The following is a 24,659-nucleotide window of genomic DNA, read 5'->3' as shown; positions in this document are numbered from 1 at the left end:
TAGCTCAGTATGAAAGGTATTTTGCTAAATAGGCTCACACAGGAGCATAAACGATTCTAGGTGCCTTTGCATAATAATCCGTTTCTTCTTCGTCATGAAGGGTCAAGCTTAATGGTTTTTAGGATCACCACTGCATATGTAAGTTGGATTCCTACAAAATAAGCAGCCATTTTAGAATGTACATATTCACATTCTGATTGCCTTAAAAGTGGGTCAACGAACTTGAAGTATGCTTTTCACTAAAAGAGTACTCAATTTCTTTTGAATATGACAACATACCAATTTCATAAACATTTCTTTTAAAATTCATATTTAAGTTGTTGAGAATTGTTTACATTTTATTTATTTATTTTTGGCTGCGTTGGGTCTTCGTGGCTATGGGTGGACTTTCTCTAGTTGCTGCGAGCGGGGCTACTCTTTCATTGCGGTGCACAGGCTTCTCATTGCAGTGGCTTCTCTTCCTGCAGAGCACGGGCTCTAGGCGCGTGGGCTTCAGTAGCTGTGGCATATGCAGGCTCAGCAGTGGTGGTTCGCGGGCTCTAGAGCGCACGCTCAGTAGATTTGGCGCATAGGCTTAGCTGCTCCGCGGCATGTGGGATCTTCCTGGACCAGGGATCTAACCCGTGTTCCCTGCATTGGCAAGCGGATTCTTAACCACTGCGCCACCAGGGAAATACAACAATTTTTAGTCCATTTCTACTTTTGGGAGCTTGCTGGCCGGCGCGGGGCTTGCCCTGGGGCGCTCTCCTGAAGAAGGAGGTCCTGGCAGTGAAGAAGTCGTCCTCGGCGTCCTCCTCCAGGCTGCTGTAGCCGCTGCTCATGCTGCTGGTCCCGTCGCGCGCGGGCCGCCTCCCCGGGGAGCTGGCGGCCAGGCAGGGGGTGCCGCGCCCGCCCGCCCCGCGAGGTTCCCGGCGCGCGGCCCCGAGCCGCCGGCGGGCCGTCCTGCTGCAGCTGCGGCCGTCGCTCAATCTACATTTTAAATTTAAGGCTGATCTTTAAAAAATCCAGCTTTCTAAAAAAAATTGAAAATACTTGGCATATTTAACTATTTATTTATATCAGAATTATTTTGATCTGGAGGTTAAAATGTCTGAGTTTGAAACCTAACACATAACAGTTGTGTAACGTTTGGCAAGTTACCCAGCTAGCTAAGCCTCTGTCGGTTCTTTTAATCTATAAAATAGAAAAAATAGTATTTACCTCACAAGGTTATGATGATTAGATGAAATTATGCTTAGAAACCTAGGTGCCTGTCACATAGTAAGAGTTCAATAAATATCCACAACCATGATGGTGACACATATAATCCTGACATGCTCTTCTTGTCCTGTATATACTAACGGTATCAAGGATGCTACTGTACATCTCCACACAGGTGCCCCATAGGTATATCTCAATCTTACTACATGTAACAGAACTATTGTTCCTCTCCAGGGTCCCTATCTCAGTAAAGTGTACATCATTAACCTAGTTATTCAAGACCTGAGCCTAGGAGTCACTTTTTTCCTTTTTTTTTTTTTTTTTTTAAACCCACCATCCTGATTTTCAGTATATTTTGAATCCAACCACTTCTCACAGGTCTACTGCTACCACGCCAGTCCAAGCCAGCATCACCTCTGGCCTGGACAATTGCAAAAGACTCTAGATATAGCTCGCTTTTTTCACACCTGTCCTCCCAACCTACCTCAGTCTATTTTCCACCCCCATGACAAAGTAAGTCTTTAAAATGGAAATCAGGTGATGTCACTTCCTTGCTTCAAACCCTTCACTGGCTTCACACCAAACTTAGAGCAAAAGTTAACCCCTTTTCCCTGCCCACAGGCCCCTAAGTGATTGGGCTTCTGCCTCTCCTCTCCCAGAACCTTTTCCTCGCTGGCTCCTCTCCAGCCATACTGGCCTCCTTTGTTATTCTCTAGCATCTTGAACTTGCCAAACACACCTCCACCTCTGTACCTGGAGCCTTGCCCGTGCTTCTATATGAGGAAAGTCTTGCTACCCTGGAGCATCTTGAACTTGCCAAACTCACCTCCGCCTCTATACCTGGAGCCTTGCCAGTCCTTCTATATGAGGGATTCCTTCCCCATTAGCGATATAACTCTGCAGCTCACTTCTCTGCTCAAACATCAGGCTTTTCTGACGTGCCAACAGAAGCACCCCCAGAGCTCTGTTTTATTTTTCTTCATGGCACTGTTACTACTACAACAATAAGTTACTACTTATATACATATTAAATATAAATATTTAATATATAAGCATATACTATATTACGTATATATTACATACATATAATATATTATATATGTGCAAATGTTTTTATGGCTTGTCTCCCCAACTAGTACATAAACTCCATGGAGGCGAAGACTCTGTTTTGTTCATTGCTGGATCCCCATTATCAAGAATAGTACTCGGTACCTTGTAGGTATTAAAGAAGCACTTTTCAAGATACAGAAACTTATCTATCCTCTTGTTAAATTGGCTTGGGTTTAGCGAAGTACTCCAATCACTACTAAAATAAGCCCTAAACAAAAAAAGCAAGCAGAGCTGTTACAAGAATTAGTTCTTCTATATTCCATTTATTTTGCAGAATCCTTACAGATCTAAGTTTGAAAACAGGGGTCATAAAATTTTTTATTTTTATTCAGGAAAAACTAGCAGCAATCTAGCAGAAAAAAATCCTTTTATTTCATCAGAGTGCTAGAAGAAAAAAAAATTTTTTTTAAAGCCTCCGTATTTAAAACAATTAACTGATTACTTACTTGACTGAAATACTTGTAACAAAGGAAAAGAGAAAAAAGTTTTCCCTGGTTTTATTTATTACTAAATGGTTCTGTATAAAGAAATTATGATATTATATGAGATAAAATTGTTTTTACACTTAAATAAAAGGAAAAAGTCACATCAGAGTGTTAATGAACTAAAAATGAACTAAAAAATCTTTTGTAACAATCTTTAGCAATTCTTTCGTAAAAGTCCCAAACTGTGGCTCTAAAATAATAGCTAAATATCTGAGACTTAATGCACCATAAAAATAGTTGTTTTAACCTACTATATGACTAAATTATGACAGACACTATGAGCCATAGAAAATAATCTTATATTATCATCTGCTGAATTCAATCACTGCAAAGCAGTATACAAGTAAAATTCCAGCAGATAACTCTCTGAACTTCACACTTTATCTGTGCTTTCCTTATGACACATCACTTTTTATCTTCTATTTGTATAGATCTTGGCGTTTTTGGACACAGGATTTTTTTTTTTTTGCGGTACACGGGCCTCTCACTGTTGTGGCCTCTCCTGTTGCGGAGCACAGGCTCCGGACGCGCAGGCTCAGCGGCCATGGCTCACGGGCCCAGCCACTCTGTGGCATGTGGGATCTTCCCAGACCGGGGCACGAACCCGTGTCCCCTGCATCGGCAGGCGGACTCTCAACCACTGCGCCACCAGGGAAGCCCGGACACAGGATTTTTGTCTGTTTTATTTTTGCCATCTCCTACAGTATTAGCACAATGACTGAGCTACTCAGTGGATGATTTCTGAATTAAAGAATGAGGCTGAGGGTCAAAGTTGAGCAATAATGGCAGTAAACACTGCACAAATATAATAGTAGACATATACTTGGAGAGTTCTAAATGAGCCCAATTAGTGCTTTTTTTACATCATATCCTATAAAAGTAAAGAGAGTTAGATAATAAAAGTGGTTTCTCAGGGCTTCCCTGGTGGCGCAGCGGTTGCGCGTCCGCCTGCCGATGCAGGGGAACCGGGTTCACGCCCGGGTCTGGGAGGATCCCACATGCCGCGGAGCGGCTGGGCCCGTGAGCCATGGCCGCTGAGCCTGCGCGTCCGGAGCCTGTGCTCCGCAACGGGAGAGGCCACAGCAGAGGGAGCCCCGCATACCACAAAAAAAAAAAAAAAAAAAAAAAAAGTGGTTTCTGTGTATCCTATTTTGCTTCACAGTATTTTTCACAACTGTTATAAAGCAATCATTTGTGTAGTCATTTGCTTAACATTTTTTTTTTGCACTTTAAATTCCAGGGGGTAAGAACTGTTTATCTATGGCTTCTCAGAGCCTCAGCATCTCACAATAGTAGGGGTCCAATAAATATATTTTGAATCAATGAACACAGTTAGGGCTGTGCCACTGCATCATTGGAAAATGCCTGGACCCCCTTCCTAGCTGAGTCTTCCAGATACAGCTTCACAGAACTTCATAATTCGTTTTTCAGCGGTTTTAGGATGCACAGTATTTCACATGCATCTTACAATTTATTGTGTCTTAGCATTCTGTGTAGTTTAATTGGCAGCATTTTTTTTCTGAGAACTACATAAAACAACGTTGTTTTAATAAATGATGGTGTTTTAGAATCAAGGAAATGAGATTACTGCTAATTCCATCTTGGTATGGAAAGTATAAAAACTTCAAGTACTTACATCAATTAAATCTGAAAGATCATGAATATAATACTTGAAAACTGAGGCATTGGTTGCTTCAAGGGTTAGGAGATATTCATTCCGTGCCTTAATCGACTTTAGCTTGTTTTCTGAATACTTTGCTTGTCTCTGGAAATGAAGAAGATCCAGGCATTGGGAAAAACAATAAAGTCATTTTAAAACAAGACAGGGAAAGCATACATGAATTTCTATTCATCTAAACAATTTATTCAACATATACAAATGAACTTCGAAGTCCTTTGAGAAAAGTACATTTCGAACCTGAATTAAATAAACGAAAATTACCCAGCGATGAGGAATAACAGCAACGTATATAGGCGCCAGGCCCATTTGCAATGAAATCTCTTTGTTAATATTCAGAGTTCTCTACATTGTGTATTGGATACTTGGCATTCACCACTAAATGAGGTCCAGCTGTTATTACACGATTTTTATGTTTCTAACACATTTTTTCATTCCCGCGGGAGGAAATGCATGTCACTTCACAGTAATTTACAATGTGTGTCTATCAGCTGTTGCATCAGTGTTCCTATGTTTTGTCACCTCCAGTGAGGACAGAAAGGCTCTGCAGTCTTTTACTTACTTTTTCCTTCATCTTTTCAATTTTCTTCACAGAGCTTCGCCGCTGATGTCTCTCTTCCAGTCTAATATGAAAGACTGGGTCACTGGATCTGCCAATTTGCTTCTCTTCTTGTTTCTCAGCCTCTTTCAGCTTGCTCTCTGCGCTGATGCTCTCTGCATGATACATATGGTATGTTTTCATCACCTGTGAAAATGTGACCCACACTGTTAAAAGATGTCTGTCTGTAACTTAGAAAGTGAATGGAAACCATTATATGACATATATGTTAAAGATATCACCTTCCAACTGGCAGAGAGCCAGATTGTTAGTAAAATAAAGTATATACTATTCCTTCTACATAAAGCAAACAGAAATATGCAAATTCACCTGCCAGGAAGAGGCACTTAGGGACAGGCTGTGATGAAAAAAATGATTTACAGAGTCTTGTGTGTGCTTTCAGTGTACTTAAAAAGTTCCCTCAAACTTAAAAGTGTTTCTCTAAAATCTCCTCTGCATTATTAATTTGCAGAATAGACCCTTATGCATGGATAAATTTTAGTCCAACCTGGGAATTATAAAAAACACCAAATAGGGCTTCCCTGGTGGCGCAGTGGTTGAGAGTCCGCCTGCCGATGCACGGGACACGGGTTCGTGCCCCGGTCTGGGAAGATCCCACATGCCGCGGAGTGGCTGGGCCCGTGAGCCATGGCCGCTGAGCCTGCGCGTCTGGAGCCTGTGCTCCGCAACAGGAGAGGCCACAACAGTGAGAGGCCCGCATACCGCAAAAAAAAAAAAACCAGCAAAAAAACCTCCAAATAAATATATAGCCCTAACTAAAGGGACTTTATTGCTTAAAATGCACTTGTCAAAATACAAAATGTAAATATAAGGTTCATATATAGTTGTAGTTAAAAAAAAAACCTTTTATGAGCACAAAGTAATACTTTATGTTCCCTGCGCGTCTGGAGCCTGTGCTCCGCAACAGGAGAGGCCACAACAGTGAGAGGCCCGCATACCGCAAAAAAAAAAAAAAAACCAACAAAAAAACCTCCAAATAAATATATAGCCCTAACTAAAGGGACTTTATTGCTTAAAACGCACTTGTCAAAATACAAAATGTAAATATAAGGTTCATATATAGTTGTAGTTAAAAAAAAAACCTTTTATGAGCACAAAGTAATACTTTATGTTCAATGTAGAAAACAGGATACAAAAAAGAAAGTAAAATAAAAAGCAAGTAGAAAATGAAAAGCATAAGATTTTGGTATACAGCTATCCAGTCTTTTTCCTATGAAAATACACACACACACAGCTATCCAGTCTTTTTCCTATGAAAATACACACACACACACACACACACACACACACACACTTGTTCATTTTAAAATGACACATATCATTTCTCCTTTTAAAAAATCTGGATCATACTATATTTACAATTTTTAATCTCCTATGTCCTTTTCCACTTAAAAATATCAACATTTTCCTATACCACAAAATAGTCTTGTAAAACATAATTTTAAGGGCTGTATAATATTTCTTTATATGACTGTGCCATAACTTACTTAACTAATTCCCTACTGATGAACATTTTAGAATATTTCAACTTCTTGCTTTTTTATAAATAAAGCTGTGCTGAAAACCCTTCATATATAGAGTATCTTGTTTCTTCTCTTAGAAATGATACAGGTAATTTGCATTTTGATAGATTTTGGAATATATAGGAGATGAAATTTTGTAATGTATCCTTTCCATATATACTGTAAATATATAATCAATCCTCAATTAAATATTCTTTATTTAAAAAAATTTAAAGGTGTGATGACTCTGATACCAACTGATGTCTCAAGGTTCCTTGAGGTACCAGAACTCAGCACCCAAGTAATAAGTACTGGCACATTCTCAAAAATTATGTCAAATTCTCCTCCACATAAAATGGATTTTATTTCATCTGTAAATAACTGTTTTCAGAGCCAATTTTATAACTAAGGAATACTTGTGTTAAAGAGATTGATGTAATGTTTTAAAGTAGGGAACTTGATTTTTCTTATTTCAAAAGATGAGTTTTAAAATAGTTTGAAGACTGGAAGCATCACTGGAATAAATATATTTATTTAGGCTGAACCAAATTGCTGTTTTTTGTAGGTTATATGAAAAAGGTAGAAAATCAGCACTTATGGTTCAACTTAATACACACTATTAAGATGACTATTTTGAAGAGTAAAACACAGGGTTAATGAAGAGCTTTACCTGTTTTCATAAAATCTGATGATGTCTTTCCTTAAAATCGTAAGCTGGCTAATTACGTCAAAGGCACTGCTGAACAAGAACAAAGCGCGGGCCAAACTACAAAGTCATGGCAGCTTTCTGTGAGCTGTGCGTAACTGCAAAGTTGTCTCTTTTTAGTAATTATCAAATCTGTCTGGGGGTGTGGTTTGGTTGGCTACTCCAGTTTGAAAGAAAAATAAGACAGCATTAGGAAGCAGCTGGGGAATGAAATGGGAGTCCCCGTGCAGCTGGGCAAACAGCGAGGTCAATGAATCTACTGCACACCTGGCATTTCTAGGCTTGGCTCTGTTTATATTCCCCGCCTGAAGCAAACCCACAGGCCGTCTGGGTCCTGGTTCCAGTTACATCTTTAAATGAGAGGGTGAAAAAAACCACTCTCTCTCTCCCTCTCTCTCTCCCTCCCTCACACACACACACACACACACACACACACACACACACACACACACGCTCGGCTGTCTTCTTGCTAGTTGACAGGAAGGAATAAATGAGAACACGTGACTCCCATCATAGTTGGATGAAAAGGCATCCCAGACAGACCTGGGTAACTGAGAAATCTTGCTTTTAAATACATCCTGAAGAAAAGACCTGAACTCCTGACTCTTGCTTTACTAAGATGCTGAGGCCTACTGTAAGCAGGTAATTTGCACAAACTAAGCTTTAGAAACTAAGGATTCTGAGCTGGCTGCTACCATGACGTTTCTGGTTAAGTAGCCTGGGTTAAAAGGAAAACGTTTGAGTCTGACCTAACGCTAGCAAGAAGAGGGTATAAATATTTCATCACAATGTGCTTCAGCACAATAGCTGAGGATTCTCCACCAGGTTCAATAGTAATTTCCAGAAAGGTAATGTCTTTGTTCTGTTTTTCCAATTTGACTTAGGGTTTCCACTGTTCTCCAAAATGTCAACAGTTACAATGAATGAATTTTAAAAGTTGGAGAGAAAAAACTAAAAGCTTCTCGAGAACTCTAATTGCAGACAATGAATGCCAGTACAAACTGCATTATTTAAAATGTAAGCTGTTGACAGAAGTTAAATGTGTTTTGTATTTAAAATAACAGACAGTTCTCTCTTTTTCAGAGAAGTAAAAGAAAGCTTTTGAATATATACTGCAAAGAAAATAACAGCTTCTCCATCAGCTTAATGCAAACATAAGCCTTTGCATACCAAATGACATGATAGGCATATATCCATTTAAATGTACTCCAATAGCATATTTTCCTATTTGAATTCTTTTCTACTAAAACCTCATGCATAATTCTCCATTGAACACACTCAATTTATCTTCCCTGCTCTGTCTTCAACTGTAAGAAGAATATAGTCAAGTAGAAAGTGACCACATCATGGATATCTTTGTGACACTTGAATATTGCCAGAGTATTAGCAAATCATTGATGTCAGAATAAAGGGAATATTAAGCTGGACTTTGTTCAAATCCTCTGCCCTTACCAATCTCTCTTTACCTCATGTACCTCTCATCTCATGTGAAATCCTATACAAAAACTTTGGACAGAAACTGTATATACTTTTTTCTTACTGACAGACCCTATATAATGGATCTGACACTACTCTTGTACTTTAAATCAAAGTAATTAAAGTATCTATAGTAAATTTCAATATTCAGTGTCAAGAAGTCATGGTGTATCTGAAAACTATCCATGTGGATTAAGGGTATAAATTCTACTTGTTGACTTCTGGCTCAGAAGTTAGAAGACATGGTTCCAGGAATGGATCTACCAGTTACTAGGTGTGGAGAGTCATTTAACACCTCTGCTCACCTTACAAGGTTGTTGTGGATACCCAATTGTACATGGTCCCTGTGTGTGGGTACAACTGTACCTTTACTGAGTACTTACTACATATGTGTGTATATATATGTATATAATCTACACCGCTAATGTATATATGGAGACATATGTAATATATATCTATTTAGCTAAACAAGCATTATATAATTCCTACTACATGCCACACATTGTTCTAAGCATTTTACAAATACTGGGTTGGCCCAAAAGGTCATTTGGGTTTTTCCATAAGATGTTACGGCAAAACCCGAACGAACTTTTTGGACAACCCAATAATAGCTTATTTAATCCTTGTAAAAACACTTATGAGGTAGGTACCTTTATCCTCCCCATATTACAGATGAGAAAAGTGAGGCACAGAGAGGTTAAGTTACTTGCTGAAGGTCACACAGCTGATAATTGGCAAAGCAATGGCTTTGCCATTGCCCAGCAGTCTGGCTCCAGATTCAGTGCTCTGGACTGCTATTGCCGTGACCTTCAGAAGGTCTAATGCATTATACAAATGGAAGGCCTCTTTATCTGGGGGATACAGTTACTCTTGGTCATATTTAGGAATGGAGGAAAAGAAGGAATGAAAGATAATTATTTCTTCATTCAACATTTGCTTGGTGTTTAGCACCTGTAAGGCACTGATGGGTATAAAAATAAAGACTTGGTTTCCATCTTCTAAGAGTTTAAGTTTTTAGAATTTAAAAAAATGGGCCTTGGAGATTCTCATGGACACTGATGAAGTGGGAGGGCATTTGGGCTGAAAGGACAGTATCAGGAAAGATGTAATGGGGTAGGCGACCCACACAGGTCTCCATGAGGAGACCAAGACGGTGGAGAAGGGAGTCCAGGGTGGTGGATGAAGGGGTAACTGAGCTGAAGAATAAGATGGAGCCAGATGAGGAGAGCCTTGAAACCCCAACTAAGTAGTATAGAATTTATTCTGAAGGGGGTTGGTGAATCCACAGAGGTGTGAACAGTATGGTCAAAGCAGTACCTTAGCAGTAATTCGGTGAAGATAGGCAGGATGGTTTAGGGTGTGAGGCGACTTGATTTAGCATGAAGAAGAGGGAATGGAAAGGAGGAAGGAGAATCCAGAATGATAGCTCCACGGTCTTTTCTCTGTTCTCACTCTCTCTGACCTTTTCTTAAACTTGACATGACCCCCTCCACCACGGAGTTCAAATGCTCTCAGCTCTGCTCCCAACATCAGCCCAAGCAGCACTCTGTACACTACTGAGTCAATCACTTAACTCCCTCCTCAAAATTTGTACTTTCCTGCCTCTGTGGCCTTTTCCCAAGACAATCCAATCCCACTGTCTGGGAGGCCCTCCCCCAGCACCCCCTGCTGTTACCATTTTGACTCATCCTCCAGGGCGAGGTCAAAGCTCACCTATTGCTAAGTGTTCCCTGGGTCCCCAGCCAGAGTGATCTTGTTCTTCCGACCTCCAAGACCTACTTACTGATAGCACTTCAGACAGTGCCGTGTGTTACAGATATTTGTGTACCATTCAGTATCATGGATTGTCCTGTAAGTTCAGTGAGGCCATCAATAATATTTTAGGCAACTCCAGGTCCTTAATATTGCCTTATATACAGGAGGAGTAAAATAGGCATCTGGTGAGAAACAAATGAAGGACAGGAATCCTTTTATATTCAGCTTGCCCATTCATTTATTCATTTAACAAATACTATGTGACTAGCATTGTTCCTCTCCATCCCCGGCATCCAAAACAGTACCACCAATAAATACCTGGGACTGGACTGATGGGATGGCAAACATTTCTAAATCATTTGTGAAATATAGTTAGCACTGGAATTTATGGCATCTCAAAAAAAAAGGGTGTTGTGGTTGGCGGGTGGGCTGGTGAAAAGCAGTATGTTAGTGACAGTATTTCCTAATTCCACACACAGCCTGCTGTTTTACTAAATCCATCAATCACAAAAAGCTCTCCTGAGAAACTACATTCTTTAGGTTTCCTTAAATACCAACAACCTAAGATAAAGATCTCTTTTCTATAATCAATACATGAGAGGGCTCTAACTGTAACCGAGTTTCCGCCAGTGCCAGATTAACAAAACCGTCAGGGTAGGACCACCACCTTGGAAGTCCATTCCCAGGAAGCTCTCAGGTTCATGGGGAAGGCAGGGCTCCTGGGCCACCCTAGGCTGAGCCCCAGGAGCTGTGCTGTAAGTCTGGCTCCTTCAGGGGCTCACACAGCCTCAGTTCCTCTGTGTAGACTATAGCCTCTGCTGAGCCAAGCTGTGTCTCTGGAGCTTAGTTTAAATCGGGGCAGTGGGCAGGAACTACTTTTCAGACAGCATCATAACACTGCATGCTGCGATCTTTACACCAGCAACCTTGAGCTTTCCTGCCCTTTAGTATACTGAGCCAACCTTGGCGGTGAATACAGAGCCAGGCAGACCTGGATTTGAGTTCTCGTGCTACTGCTTATCAGCTGGGCAAGTTTCTTAACTTTCTTGAGCCCCAGTTCCTCTGAGGTGAAATTGGGATTAAGTGATACAATGCATGGGAAGCACAGAACAGGGTGGGCAGTTCTCTTTCTTGACAGTTTCTAAGGTATGATGTAGAAGCAAGTACACAGGCTCCGCGGCCAGACTAACTGGCTTCATATTCTGGCTCGAAGCAGACAGGTGCAGGCCAGTGCCTCCCAAAGACAAAGCAGCTGGAGAACTGAGTACAGCAAAAGCAGACCTGATGGAGGCCTCTCCTGCTGTTTCATATTACAAACTTGGGACAGCCAAAACCTCTTAAAAACTAATCTAATATACCAGTGACGAGTACCCAGGAGTTGATGGCACAGATACCTACTGGTTCATAAAACACACCACCTGAAGTCACACTTAGGAAGGCTTCTAGCCTCTCTGTAACGTCCATCTCATCATTAGCACCCCTTTTGATGTATGCTGACAGTTACTGTAAAATTAAGTATAATTTACTGGAAAATTACCCAGGTTTCAGGGAGCAGTGCATAGTGATCTGCATTTGATCATCCACCAAACAGCTACTGAGTATCCATAAGCCAGGCACTGTGCTAGACTCTGAAGCTAGAGATGAAAGACACAGTCCCTACCCAGTAAAGACACAAAGGCAGGCCTACTCTTACTGAAGACAAGGGAAGCACTCATGGACTTCAGGGTAGGTAGGCTGAGTGCAAGTCAGGTGGAGAAGACTCCTAGGCTTCCTTTTAATCAGCTTCTATTTAAGTCTGGGAGCTCACTTGGAGAGAAAGATGGGGTGGGAGGGGGGATATATTTTATTTATATAAAGATGTAAAGACAGGAGAATCCCACCCAGAACATGAATGCTACTCAGTCAATGCCCACAATGGATCTCAGTTCCCACCCCAATGCCCCATCTCCCACTTCAGGCCTGTGAGGGACACTTATCAGTATATTTTATTCTCATTTGTGGCATCAGGGCTGGAAAAGTTGCTGATCCCTGAGGTAATGAGTGGTCAATAGGACTGTTACAATGATGAACTTTCCCACTTCCTTTCCCCAGGCTTGTATGGTTCACTATAAGTCAATGAAAGCAGAATTTACAAAACGTAATTATATTTGAAAAGTAACATTTATAGGAGAACTCACTTTGAGAGGTAGTATGCTGGCAGTTAAGAGCTTAGACCCACAGAACAGACTACTTGGGCTCAAATCCTGCCTCTGCACTTACTGTGTGATATTGAGCAAGTAACTTAAGCTTTCTGTGCCTTCATTTCTTCACTGTCACATGGGCATAACATTCTTACTCACTGCATGCATAGGGTAGTTGGAAGGATTAGATGTGTCATGACATGTAAAGAGCACAGAAAAAAGAGCTTGACATATAATAAGTGCACAGTAAATGGCAGCTATTGCTATTTGAAAAAATTACCACAAAATATTTCATTTTAATAATAGGTAATGATTTCTCCATGACTGGAAAGACTATCATTTCCAACAGAGGTAAAGGAAAGGAAAGAAGTGATATTTCCATTTATGTGTATGGTAAGAATTTTAGCAAAGTGCTTTAGAAATGAGCAAATAGCTCAAGATGAACAATTAAATAGCATGAGATCCCATCTTTATAGCTAGTTTATCAAAGAAAACTTGAGGTATACTGTGGCTCCAATGAAATGAAATCAGTAAAACAGTATGAATTTATCATCAAATTATATTTATCATCCAAACAAATGCTTTGAACAAAAGGCATTGTCTGGGACTCTGGACCCTGCTGGCTGCTAACCAACCAAATGACAGGGCAACAGAGATACAGAGAATAAACAAAGGGAAAAATAGAGAACACATGCAAAGTGAGAAAGTAAGGCTAATGAAAGTCACAAAAATAATTCTATTCTGTTCAGTGTGGTGTTAAAGATTTTGTTTCAGGAGTAATTACAAAGAGCAGCATTTTATAGGTCTATAAAATCCAACAGACCTGGATTTTGGTCCTAGCTTTGCTGCAAAATAGTTCTGTAACCTCAGTCTTTCTGACCCTCAGTGTGACTTTCATCTATTAGAGATGGCAACATGAGGTCTCCTGACAGGACCAAAATTAGGGAACCAATCAAATCAAACTATGAACCTCAAACACTTTGAAAACTGTGGAATGAAGGAAAAAGCACAAACTAGAGGTTTGACCATAGAAAAACTGATCATGTAACTAAAAGGCCTCTTTCGATAAGAATTTTAATACATCCCCTGAAATGGAGAATATTTGACAATGCTCAGAGGAAATAACATAGGATGACATCTAGCAGTCTTTATGAAAAGAGCATCCGGACTGTCATTCATGTTTTGTTTTCTGTTGGAGATTTGCTATTTTCTTCTCCATCTTCAACAAGAACCTACAAGAGCCTGTGATAGTGGAAGGAGCTTTCAGGTCCTAAATATCCAAGCGTGTGAACCCTCAGCCTGCCAGGCCTTGACTGTGACCTTGTGGCAAGGCTCTGTCTAACCCTGCTGGCCCAGAGCGTTCTCACCTATAAAGTACGTGGCTGGACCATGTAATCGCTCAGGCCTTTTCCAACTCTAAAATTCTATGAGTCCATGATTTCCCTTATTAATTTTACAACAACTAAGTATCACAAGTATTTATTGTTTGGGGAAATACATATATATAAAATATACTTCTCACTTGCTAAAGAGGCTGATTTTTTTCAGTGTCAGGGTAGATGGCAGATAAATTTTAATCAAAAGGAAAAACCCATTAACAACAAATTATACTAATTATCTCCTGCTTCTGTTGATTGAGGCAGCAAATAGTATACCATGCTATGCCGAGGACATAAGATTCCTCCTAGAATTTTCCATGGGCTCTGAGGCCATAACTCATCTGTTTTGCTGAACAGAAAATATCTAGAAATGAACAATGCCTGTATACTCTAATGTACTATTATATTGATGAATCTTAAACTGGGGTATCTATCACTCTAGTGTCTTTAATTAGCTCTCAAACTGATTAGTGATCAGTCATCAAGTGCTCATTAAGGAGGAAAACCCAGGAACTATCTGGTAGGTGCAGGGTTGACACAAGGATTTGCTACGTGCTTTTATCTTTGATTGTTATATTTAAGTTAAAGCAGGGCATTAGCCATCTTTTTCAAAGTGCTAAATTTAACAATATTTTTTACATGGCAATATAAATTACAATTAGTTTCAGCAGATTTTGCTACTTTAATAAAAATATTTAATAAAAAATGACTCATTTATCCTAAAGAGGATAAATTGTTTTCTGCCTTCTTAGAAAGAAAATGTTTCTATTTGTAAGACAAGCAACGTATATTTATTAATCTTAATCTGGGCTAGCTCTATTTCCAGTAGACACCAGAGGCAGCTTCTAATTCAAATCTTTGAGTAATAGGCAGGAGTTATTGGTTTTGTTTATCTCGAATGAACCCTCGAAGAACACTCACATTCAGCAAAAATTTCTTGAGCCCCATAAAATGTACCACAAACAGGCCTTGTCCTTTTTGATTCCTTTACATTCTATTACTAGAAATCCAATTATATTTTATTCTCTATTGATTTATACTAGGTTCATCAGGATTATTTTTCATGAGAGCAATGAACAATTTGGTATAATATCTGCCCAGTTCACAATGATCAGAGATTTTTAACATGAAATAAATGTCATTTTATCCAGGAACTTCTAATTTTGCAGAAGATATTTTCCTTTCTTGTCTCTCAAGCACTCCATTTGTAGTGGGGTAAAGAGAAATTGGTAAGGGCAGAGGATTTGAACAAAGTCCAGCTTAATATTCCCTTTATTCTGACATGAATGATTTGCTAATACTCTGGCAATATGCAAGCACATGGAGTTCCCTGCACAGGCAATGTGCTTTCATGCATCTGTGTTTTCCCTCACACACGAATTGCTTTTTTGGAAGGCCCTTCCCACCCTTCCTTTGTCAGAAAATCAGGTGTCAGCTTCTCCAGGAAGCCCTTGGGGGGTTTACACAGAGCTGTGGAGACCTCTATCTAGCCCAGCACCCAACACCATACATGGAAATATCTCACAAGTCTAACTCATTGATGACAGGGCTGTTTGCCATCAATATATTAACGGGACCTGTAAATTTATTGAAAGGCTCCTCCCAGCCTCTCAGTGTATATCACCTGGACGCAACAGAGATGATCCTCTAATAATTTTAGAGCTGAGGCAACTATGCTTTTAGTACTTTCCATTTAACTGACTTAGAGACAGGGAACAGATTCTGAGATTTGGGATAAATGCTGAATAATGGCATTCCATAAATCCTAGAAACTTACAAATCACAAACCCTCTCCATACAAGTGCTGGGCAGCCACTCTACAAAGGAGGAGAGTACCGTCTTAAAAGATAACCTATTCCATTTCTCAACAGATCTAATGGTTAAATTCAGGAATCAGACTGCCTGGGTTCAGATCCTTGCTTTGCCTTTTATCACGTTCCACAGTTTTCTCACCTGTAATTAGGAATAAGAATCATACCTAAGGTTGCTGTGAAGATAAAATGAATTAATACATGCCAAGCACTTGCAGTGGTAACTGGCAAACAGTGAGTGTTTCACGGTTGCTACAAAAATTGTAAAATACCACCCCCCCATCATATCTTTAAAGCCCACAACAGCCTCAGCCAGTGCTTAGTGTCAATGCTCACTTGTTTACTCTCACACACCTGAAGGTTGAGAGCAGAGGGATGGTCTTTGTTCTATCCAGCAAAGAAACTGAGCTGCAAAGAGACTTAATCCTTGCCTAACAAGTCAACAGAGAAAGTCAGTGATAGGGAAGGTCATCAGAAAGTCCTTGTTTCAAAAAGTGTTTTTCATAAGAAGTCTTCAGAGGCCCTGAAATACAAGTTTAAGCTACTGAAAGAATAATACCCACAAATTGGCACTTGGAATACATATTAACCAGGGCCATAGTGAACACAGTGGCAGTAGAAGTGGTGAAGGGAGAGTTTCAAGCAGTTGGCAACGTTGAGGGGGAAAGTACATGTATAATGAAAGGCCAACAAATTTACTAGAATTTCAAAGTCACCTGCAATTTTAAATCATTAATTCTTTTCAGGGAAATGTTTCACATGTCTTCAACATTACACGTGTGTATTAGACATTTAAGTTATATGGTTTAGTATATGAAATATTTAATAAGTTATATGGTTTAGTATATGAAATATTTAAGCTGAGGACACCAGACACTTAGAATTTTAAAATCATAAAAGACCTGAAACCCTTGGAATTGTAGCATCAACTAAAGTGGAAAGAATGATACGGAATCCTTTTCTTTTAATGGAAAATGGTTTAGAACTTGACACATAAACCTGTTTCTCAAATTCAATACCTCTCACTCCATTTATTAAAAAGAAGAGAGAAAAAAAGAAGAAAGGTGAGAGGCCTTTGTTAATCTATGCAAGAAAGATTTTTGAGCTTTCAAATTGCTTTTGACCAGATGTCTAACCATTTTTTGCTGCCTATGTCGTTTAGAATCTCATTTGGTACTCTCCTGAAATCTTTCAACTTCTGATTTTTTTCCTTTCTCTCTAGATATGGCTCCAGAGGGAAATTCTATGAATATGCCTTGTGTTCATCTTAATTGTATGCCTTGGCTCACATTGCTCCTATTGCCTCAAAAACCTTCCCCAACTTCTCTCCATCTGTCCTACTCGTAAAATCCTGTGCATTTTCAGACCCTTTCCTCTTTGAATTTTTCTTAATCCTCAGGGTGGACCTCTCTCTTTGGAACTCCCTAGATGAACCTTTAGATGAACCTTAGCCCTCTAGATGAACCTTTCTGTTGGTACATAATGGTCTGCCTTAAGTTATAATCACCATTAAAAAGGGAGTACTGGGACTTCCTGGTGGCACAGTGGTTAAGAATCCGCCTGCCAATGCAGGGGACACGGGTTCGATCCCTGGTCCGGGAAGATCCCACATGCCGTGGAGCAACTAAGCCTGTGTGCCAAAACTACAGAAGCCCGTGCGCCTAGAGCCCGTGTTCTGAAACAAGAGAAGCCACCGCAGTGAGAAGCCCGCGGCAACGAAGAGTAGCCCCCCGGTTGCCGCAACTAGAGAAAGCCCGTGCGCAGCAACGAAGACCCAACCCAGCCAAAATTAAATTAATAAAATAAATAAATCTATTAAAAAAGGGGAGTACAGTGTGTGAGCTGAGCCTTTTGACTCTGCTTGGTCTGAGACTTCCTAGCTGTGTGACTTTGGGCAAAGTACTTACCGTTTCTGTGCCTCATCTACCCTGTAGGGACGTTGGAAGAATTTAAAGAGCTAATTATGTAAATTGCTTAGAATAGTACCAGATAAAGGTTAGCTGTTGCTATTTAGTCCTTGTTTAGCTTTTATTTGCCAGACTTCTGGTACTGTCTTGCCTAAAGCTCCCAGCACAGTAGCACATACATAGTAGGGTCCTACTTACTAATTTGAATTAAAATAAAAACCTGGGTTACAGTTCCAACCTGGGACTTTAGTTAATCACTTAATCTGAGTCTCTGTGATGGTCTCCCTAAATGAGGAGGTTAATTGGATCATTTCTAAAGGCCCATTCAGCGCTAAAATTCTATCAGATAATCATGTGAGTTAAGATATGTTGAGGGGCTTCCCTGGTGGCGCGGTGGTTGACAGTCCGCCTGCCGAGGTGGGGGACACGGGTTCGTGCCCTGGTCCGGGAAGATCCCACATGCCGCGGAGCGGCTGGGCCCGTGAGCCATGGCCGCTGAGCCTGCGCGTCCGAAGCCTGTGCTCCGCAACGGGAGAGGCCACAACAGTGAGAGGCCCGCGTACCGCAAAAAAAAAAAAAAAAAAAAAAAGATATGTTGAAATGGATCACCTGGCTCAACAGATTTAGCTCTTCATTCCCTTCGCATGATTTTTACTGGCCAACATTTCTAGTCCATTTTGAGACAATAAATCTAAGGAAAATGCCCATGATTTATTCTATGTGTATGTATTATATATTTGGTTTTGATGAATAATGATAAACAAAGCTAAGTACCTTAATTACCCAATACAAATGAAACATTCTGATTGTCTGTTAATAAAGCATTCTAATCATTTAAAAGTCATACTACTATATTTCAGAATGTAATAGTTTGGATAAAATACTCTGAGAAGGATTCTTGATATGAAACATGCTTTAGAAATGTTGTTTTTACCACACTATACTTTCTAACACTATTTTGTTTTTTCATTTCTAAGCCAAATAATTGTTTTCGGTTCATACTGCTCACTTCTTTTAAAAGACAGTTTTATTTGTAGTTCATAAGCACCAACCATAACTAATTCTCAAATCTCAGAGAGAAAAGAAAAATTCCAAGCAGGAGCTAGCGAGCATTTCACCTCATTAATTAGCAGGGTACCCTAAAAGACATCTACATATAAAGTTCTTATCAAACAGATGTCCTGGGGGGGGTAGGGATGAATTAGGAGTTTTGAATTAACATATACACATTACTCTATATAAAATAGATAACCAACAGGGACCTACTGTATACCACAGGGAACTATACTCAAAATCTTGTAATAACGTATAATGGAAGAGAATGTAAAAAAAAGAATATAATATATAAACAACTGAATCACTTTTCTGTACACCTGAAAATAACACAACACTGTAAATCAATATTTCAATAACAAATTTTTTAAAAATTAAAAATAAAACAACAGCTGTCTTTAGAGAGTCTTCCAATGGAAATTTTATTAATCTCAATTGTTTCGGCAGGAAGAAGAATCCAGGTTAAACTATCGAACCTGGTCTCTAAAGTCAGTCTGTGTCAAGGCCAAGATTAGAATTCAGAAGGCAGGGAGTCATGTGATCCCAAATACCTCTCTTTCCATCTAAATGTCTAGTAATAAAGCCAGGGCAAGGATATATGGAAACACTTTGTCAGCCCAGGATCTCTAAATAGACTGCTTTTTAAAAGTTTTCCAGGTGGCATCATGGAGAATGTGGTATTCCAGAGAGGTTTTCATTTGGGGGAGCCTTTTACATATGCTTTCCGCCTTATTTCTCTTTGTTCAGTGTTTTGTTCCGAGACCCAGACCTCTTTGTAGTCCCTCTCAAAGCAATGAATTTGCATTTTCACTACAGAAATATATATTTCAAATACTTCAAATGCCCTTGAGCTAAAATAAATACTTAACCAGAACAAAACAAAACAAAAAACCCCCAAAACCTCTTTGAGGCACAGAGAAAAATCTTCTGATAGGATGTGGCAAGTATCTTGGGCTTTTTCAGAATGACCTCTCAACCTTGCCTGGGGCATGTTTCTTCTTATAGAAGAATGCATTAGTTCCTGGTTTGTGGGAGGCTCACAAAGCCAGCCAAGGAAGCTTTCCTCAGCAGTCCTCAGAGGTGGAGTTTTCTAAGAAGGGCTTGAAATAATAAACAGTGTCTTCCCTCCCATCTCCTCTAAAAATAATTAGCTTTTTATTCTAACATTTTAAACTGGTTCAAAGATTTGTAAAGGCCAGTGTGGATATCTGTATGCATTCAGAAACCCTGTTTTCCAAATAACTCCTGTACAAGAGGCTCAAGAGACTTGGGTTTGTACTGGGACAGCTTCTATTCTCTATTTACATTTGTTAGGCAAATTAGAGCTAGCTCGGAAGGGAGAAAACAAAGGTGCATGGAATAGCCAGTAATGGATACTTAGCACTAATCACCATGTGAGAACACACAGCTAAACAGGTGGTGTTGACACATATAACACTAAAGCTGTATGAAAAGCTGTTTTAAAGAGGCAGCCCCCCAAATGAACATATCCTAATATTAAAGCTGAGTGTGCAAACCCAAAGCCGTTTGGGTTTGCCCATTTTGTAACCCACATCAACAATCTGGAAAGTTCAATCAAGTTTTTACAAGTGGCAATCAGAGCGTGCAGTGTAAAAGTTTCAACTCTGAGTTTTACCTCTTAGATCAGGCTCCACCCTTCTTCTTCCCACCTGTCCTGCTCATCCTTCCCTAAGGCAGCTGTGTAGTAGGGAACTGATGGGCCTTGGGGATGGAAGTGGGCTGAGATTTTGGAGCATTCATTTACTATCTGTGTGACCCTGAGCTAATTATTTGGAGCCCTGACTCCCATTAGTAACCTCAGGATTAGGAATACCTGCCTCATAGGACTGCTGTGAGAAATGAATGGGATCCGACATGTGCCTCATGGTAAGGGTTGGATAAATCTTCATTTTCTCAGTTCTTTCCTCTTAATTTAATGGAATTTGAAGATGGATTATCTCTTGGCTCTGGCTAGCCATGTGTGTCACTGATGTATGGAGAGAGTAATCATCAATTACACATAATTAACAATCAATTTCACGTGGATTTACCATGACATCTATGTTAATCTCCGTTAGAATTTGCTTACTGAGGATGGTAAGTGCCTTGTTTTTCAAAACACTGAGTATAATGCTGTAAAACCTAGGCAAAGTAAAGAAATATTAATATAGGACAAATAATTGTTTTTCTCCTAAAATACAGCATAACCTTTTGAGATTTTGGTATGAGGGGACAGGCTTATTAACACTTCAAACCACTGTTTTATGATGAGCCCTTTACCAGACTGATGAAGGCAAATTTTGGTTGGAATGTTCCTTTTAACCTTTTGTGTCACCATTTTTGCCTTTTCACTTCTCCACTAACCCAGTCACAGCCCTGTTCACATTTACTATTGATTTGGTTTTCTTACAGGAAGTTACCATCCTTTTTCTTTTTGTACAAAACTAATATACACTGATTATAAGGAAAAACCATGTATATATATAAAAACCATCTGAAATTACTATTAATATCATCCCTGATCTCTACCTTTACTCTGAGAGGCAGACAAGAAGCTGTTGCCATCCCCACTTCACCGATGATGAGGAAGATGACAATGACAAAGAGGATGACACTAACTACCTACATTTATTAAGCATTTACTATGTGCCAGGCACTGTTCTGAATGCTTAATCTATATTAACTCAGCTTTATTTTTTCTCTTAGCACTTACACCTGCCATACTATATATTTATTTGTTTATTGTCTGTTTCTCCTCCCTAGAATATAAATGCCCTGAGAGGAAGTAACATGGTCTGTTTTTATTCACATCTATTTTACATCCCCAGTACATCTACAAGTGCCTGGCATGGTAGGAGGCATTCAAAAACTGTGGAATAAATAAACTAGTTTTCCTAACAACATGGGTGAGCCTTATCCAATACATTGAGGCCCTGAATAGAATAAAGAGCTGAGTAAGAGAGAATTTGCTCTCTCTGCCTGTCTTCGAGGTGAGACGTGGTCTTCTCCTGCTTTGGACTTGAACTCGGGCTGGAACTTACACCATCAGCTCTCCTGGTTCTCAGGCCTTTGGACGGACTGGAACTACCTCTGGCTCTCCAGCTTGCTGCCTGCTGATTTGGGGACTTCTCAGCCTCCATACCGCATGAATCAACTCCTTATAATCAATTTCTCTCCCATATCTATCTATCTATCTATCTATCTATCTATCTATCTATCTATCTATCTATCTAATCTCCTATTGGTTCTGTTTCTCCCAGACTAATACAGATGCCCAGATTGGCTAAGAGAGCCGAGATTCAAATTCAAGTTCGATGTGAGTCCAGTCAATTTTGTTTCCTTAAAGCACAGCAGTCTCCCTGCTTTCTTAACCCTACTTTAGTTCTCTTTCACATGTTAAACTGAAAAGGAAGTTAATTAGTGGATTAGACTTAGAAAGGGAATTTGAAGATCTTGGTTCACTCTCACTTTTTAGCCCAGTGAGTCCCATCTGTTAGATCTTTTTTTAAAATTTTAACTTTTTAGTTTTTTCTGTTGTTGGTTTTGTATTTTTTCTTTTTCCTTTTTGTTAGATCATTTAAATTAACATTTCTAAGAAGTACAGGTTGCCAGTGAGGCACATGTTCAATTTTTCACCTATGTTTTTGTTAAAGCAACATTAATGCCATTGATTTAAAAAAAATACAAAGGAGCAAGTGATAAATGGCTTAGGTGCTTTGTGTTGTTAGGGTGGCATTAACATTTAGAGATCTTTGTTAGAGAATGGTTTCCCAAAACTATGGCAACAGAGATAAAATGACAGACCCGCAGAGGCTCTGGAGCCAGACCTGGACTTGAGATCCCACTCTACTTATTGTGCAACCTGGACAAACCTCTCTGAGCCTTAGTTTCCTCATCTGTGAAATGAGGATAATGATAGTAACTGCCTCATAGAGACACTGTGAGGATTACATAAAATAATGCATGTGCTTAGCACAATAACTAGCCATATATAATAAGCATTTAATAAATGTTAGCTACTTTGAAAGGCATGTCTAGTTACCTAAAAAATATCTCCCTTTCTCTCTCAAATTAACAAAACCCTCAATTTTTAACCGGCTGTCAATGAGCTGGCCAACTAAAGGACTATAACTCCCAGACTTCCTTGAAGCCTTGTGAAACTGTGTTTCTAAGTTCTGGCCAATGAGATGTACATGAAAGTGTTATATGGAACCTTCATTAAGTCTTCGTAAGAAACAGAGGACCTGCCCTTCTTTCCTTTCTCCATTCTGTTGGAGTCTCCTTTCTCCATTTCAGGAAAGCAGATGCAATGGCTAGAGCTCCAGCAACTATCTTGAACTCTAAGAACAAAGATACAATTATGTTTCTCTGAACAGTGTATTAGGAGGAGCCTGATTCTTTGATGGCTTTATGTAACCTCCATACCAGTCCTGTGCTGCCAACCTCTGAACTTCTTTTATGTGAGAGGGAGGTTAAACTTCTACCTTGTTTATGCCATTATTCTGAGTACCTCTGTTACTCAAGGCCCAAGTAATCCTAACTGCTGTGGCTGGCCATGCGGTAGGTTCAAAACCACTTTGAGGCCCTGTTTCTGTAAATAAAGGCAAGGTTGAGGCAAAAATATAGAAAAGGGTATATGCATGTCTTCAAAGCCTTTCCTCTCCTTTCAGACGGCACTCAGATGCCACCATCCTCTCTGTCCTGCTCAGAGGTCTAGGCCTTCATGCCCCATGGATACAACCCGTTCTCAAAGAATCTGATAAAACTCGGTTCATTTTAAGGTAGAACTGATCAGAAGGCATCTCTTTCTATTTGTCCTGGGCATTTGTATTTTATTTAAGACAAAGCCTTCTGATAGAATGCTTGGAATAATCAACAGACCTGTGAGAGAACTATTTTGGGGCAGGGAAGCCCACACATAAGGCTACTGCCCACCACTAAGGTTGGACTGTAATTTAATAAAAAGCACTCCTCTGGTTTAAGGAAGTTAATGTACCTCTCAAAAAGGAGCTCACCTTCAACTCCCAAGGAGTATCAAGGGTTGTGAGAAAGGGAGGAGTGAATATTTGTTTGAAAAGGCAATTAAATAGCATCCTCAATTCCCTCAGGCTACATATTTTACACCTTACTTCAACAATCATTATTACGTCATCAGCTGTAAAAAATTCTATGCATGATGCAACTCAGAAGGTAATTTATTCGTGACCAGTCAGTGGTTGAATAAAGAACCTAAACCGCATTCCCCCAAACCTTGGTCCCCTGTTCAAACACTCCTCACTTTTTCTTCCTTTCTGAATGTAAACTGAATATATGTAATGTAAACTGAATAAATGTAATGTCATTTGAACATGACAGAATTTATGTATCTGAATTTAAATTGCAAGAGAGACCATCTTTCAGAGTAAAAAGTGTGTGTGTATGTGTGTGTGTGTGTGTGTGTGTGTGTGTGTGTGTGTGTGTGTGTGTGTGTGTATAATAAGACGGTCTTTCCCCACAGAACATGACATCTGACCTCAAATGTGCATGCTCTCTGGTTTGGTTAAAGTAAAATTATCTCCCAAGAGCTCAAAGTGATCTACAGACTACCTAATTAAAACCTCATTGCCTGTCTCCTCTATGCCTTGATTCCTCAACTGATTCAGAGATTAAATGACTGACAGGGTTATTTAAACTCTGGTGACCTTTTCTAGAATCTGGCTCCTTCAGGCTTTCAGACTGATACTGATGAGAGGTTTGAGGAGTTATCAACTTACTTGATTCAACTATAGAGTCTCCTAGATGTCTAATTCCACTTGATA

At 39.7% G+C, this 24,659-nt stretch overlaps 1 protein-coding gene across 3 annotated transcripts in view; it reads right to left on the bottom strand.

Annotated features, from left to right (window-relative positions):
- Positions 1 to 24,659, bottom strand: part of SRGAP1 (SLIT-ROBO Rho GTPase activating protein 1) — a 270,945-nt gene that overhangs the window by 85,916 nt on the left and 160,370 nt on the right. For all 3 annotated transcript variants that reach the window (XM_028490343.2, XM_024122891.3, XM_024122892.3), the window contains exons 5-6: positions 5,036 to 5,218; positions 4,432 to 4,560 (exon numbers count right to left, since the gene is read on the bottom strand). In XM_028490343.2, the coding sequence (XP_028346144.1) occupies positions 4,432 to 4,560; positions 5,036 to 5,218 (312 nt within the window). The remainder of the gene's footprint in view (positions 1 to 4,431; positions 4,561 to 5,035; positions 5,219 to 24,659) is intronic.

This window comes from Physeter macrocephalus, chromosome 6 (assembly GCF_002837175.3).
Source record: "Physeter macrocephalus isolate SW-GA chromosome 6, ASM283717v5, whole genome shotgun sequence".
Taxonomy (NCBI): Eukaryota; Metazoa; Chordata; class Mammalia; order Artiodactyla; family Physeteridae; genus Physeter; species Physeter macrocephalus.
The sequence above is the reverse complement of the archived record's forward strand: the minus strand, read 5'-3'. Positions and strand labels throughout refer to the sequence as shown.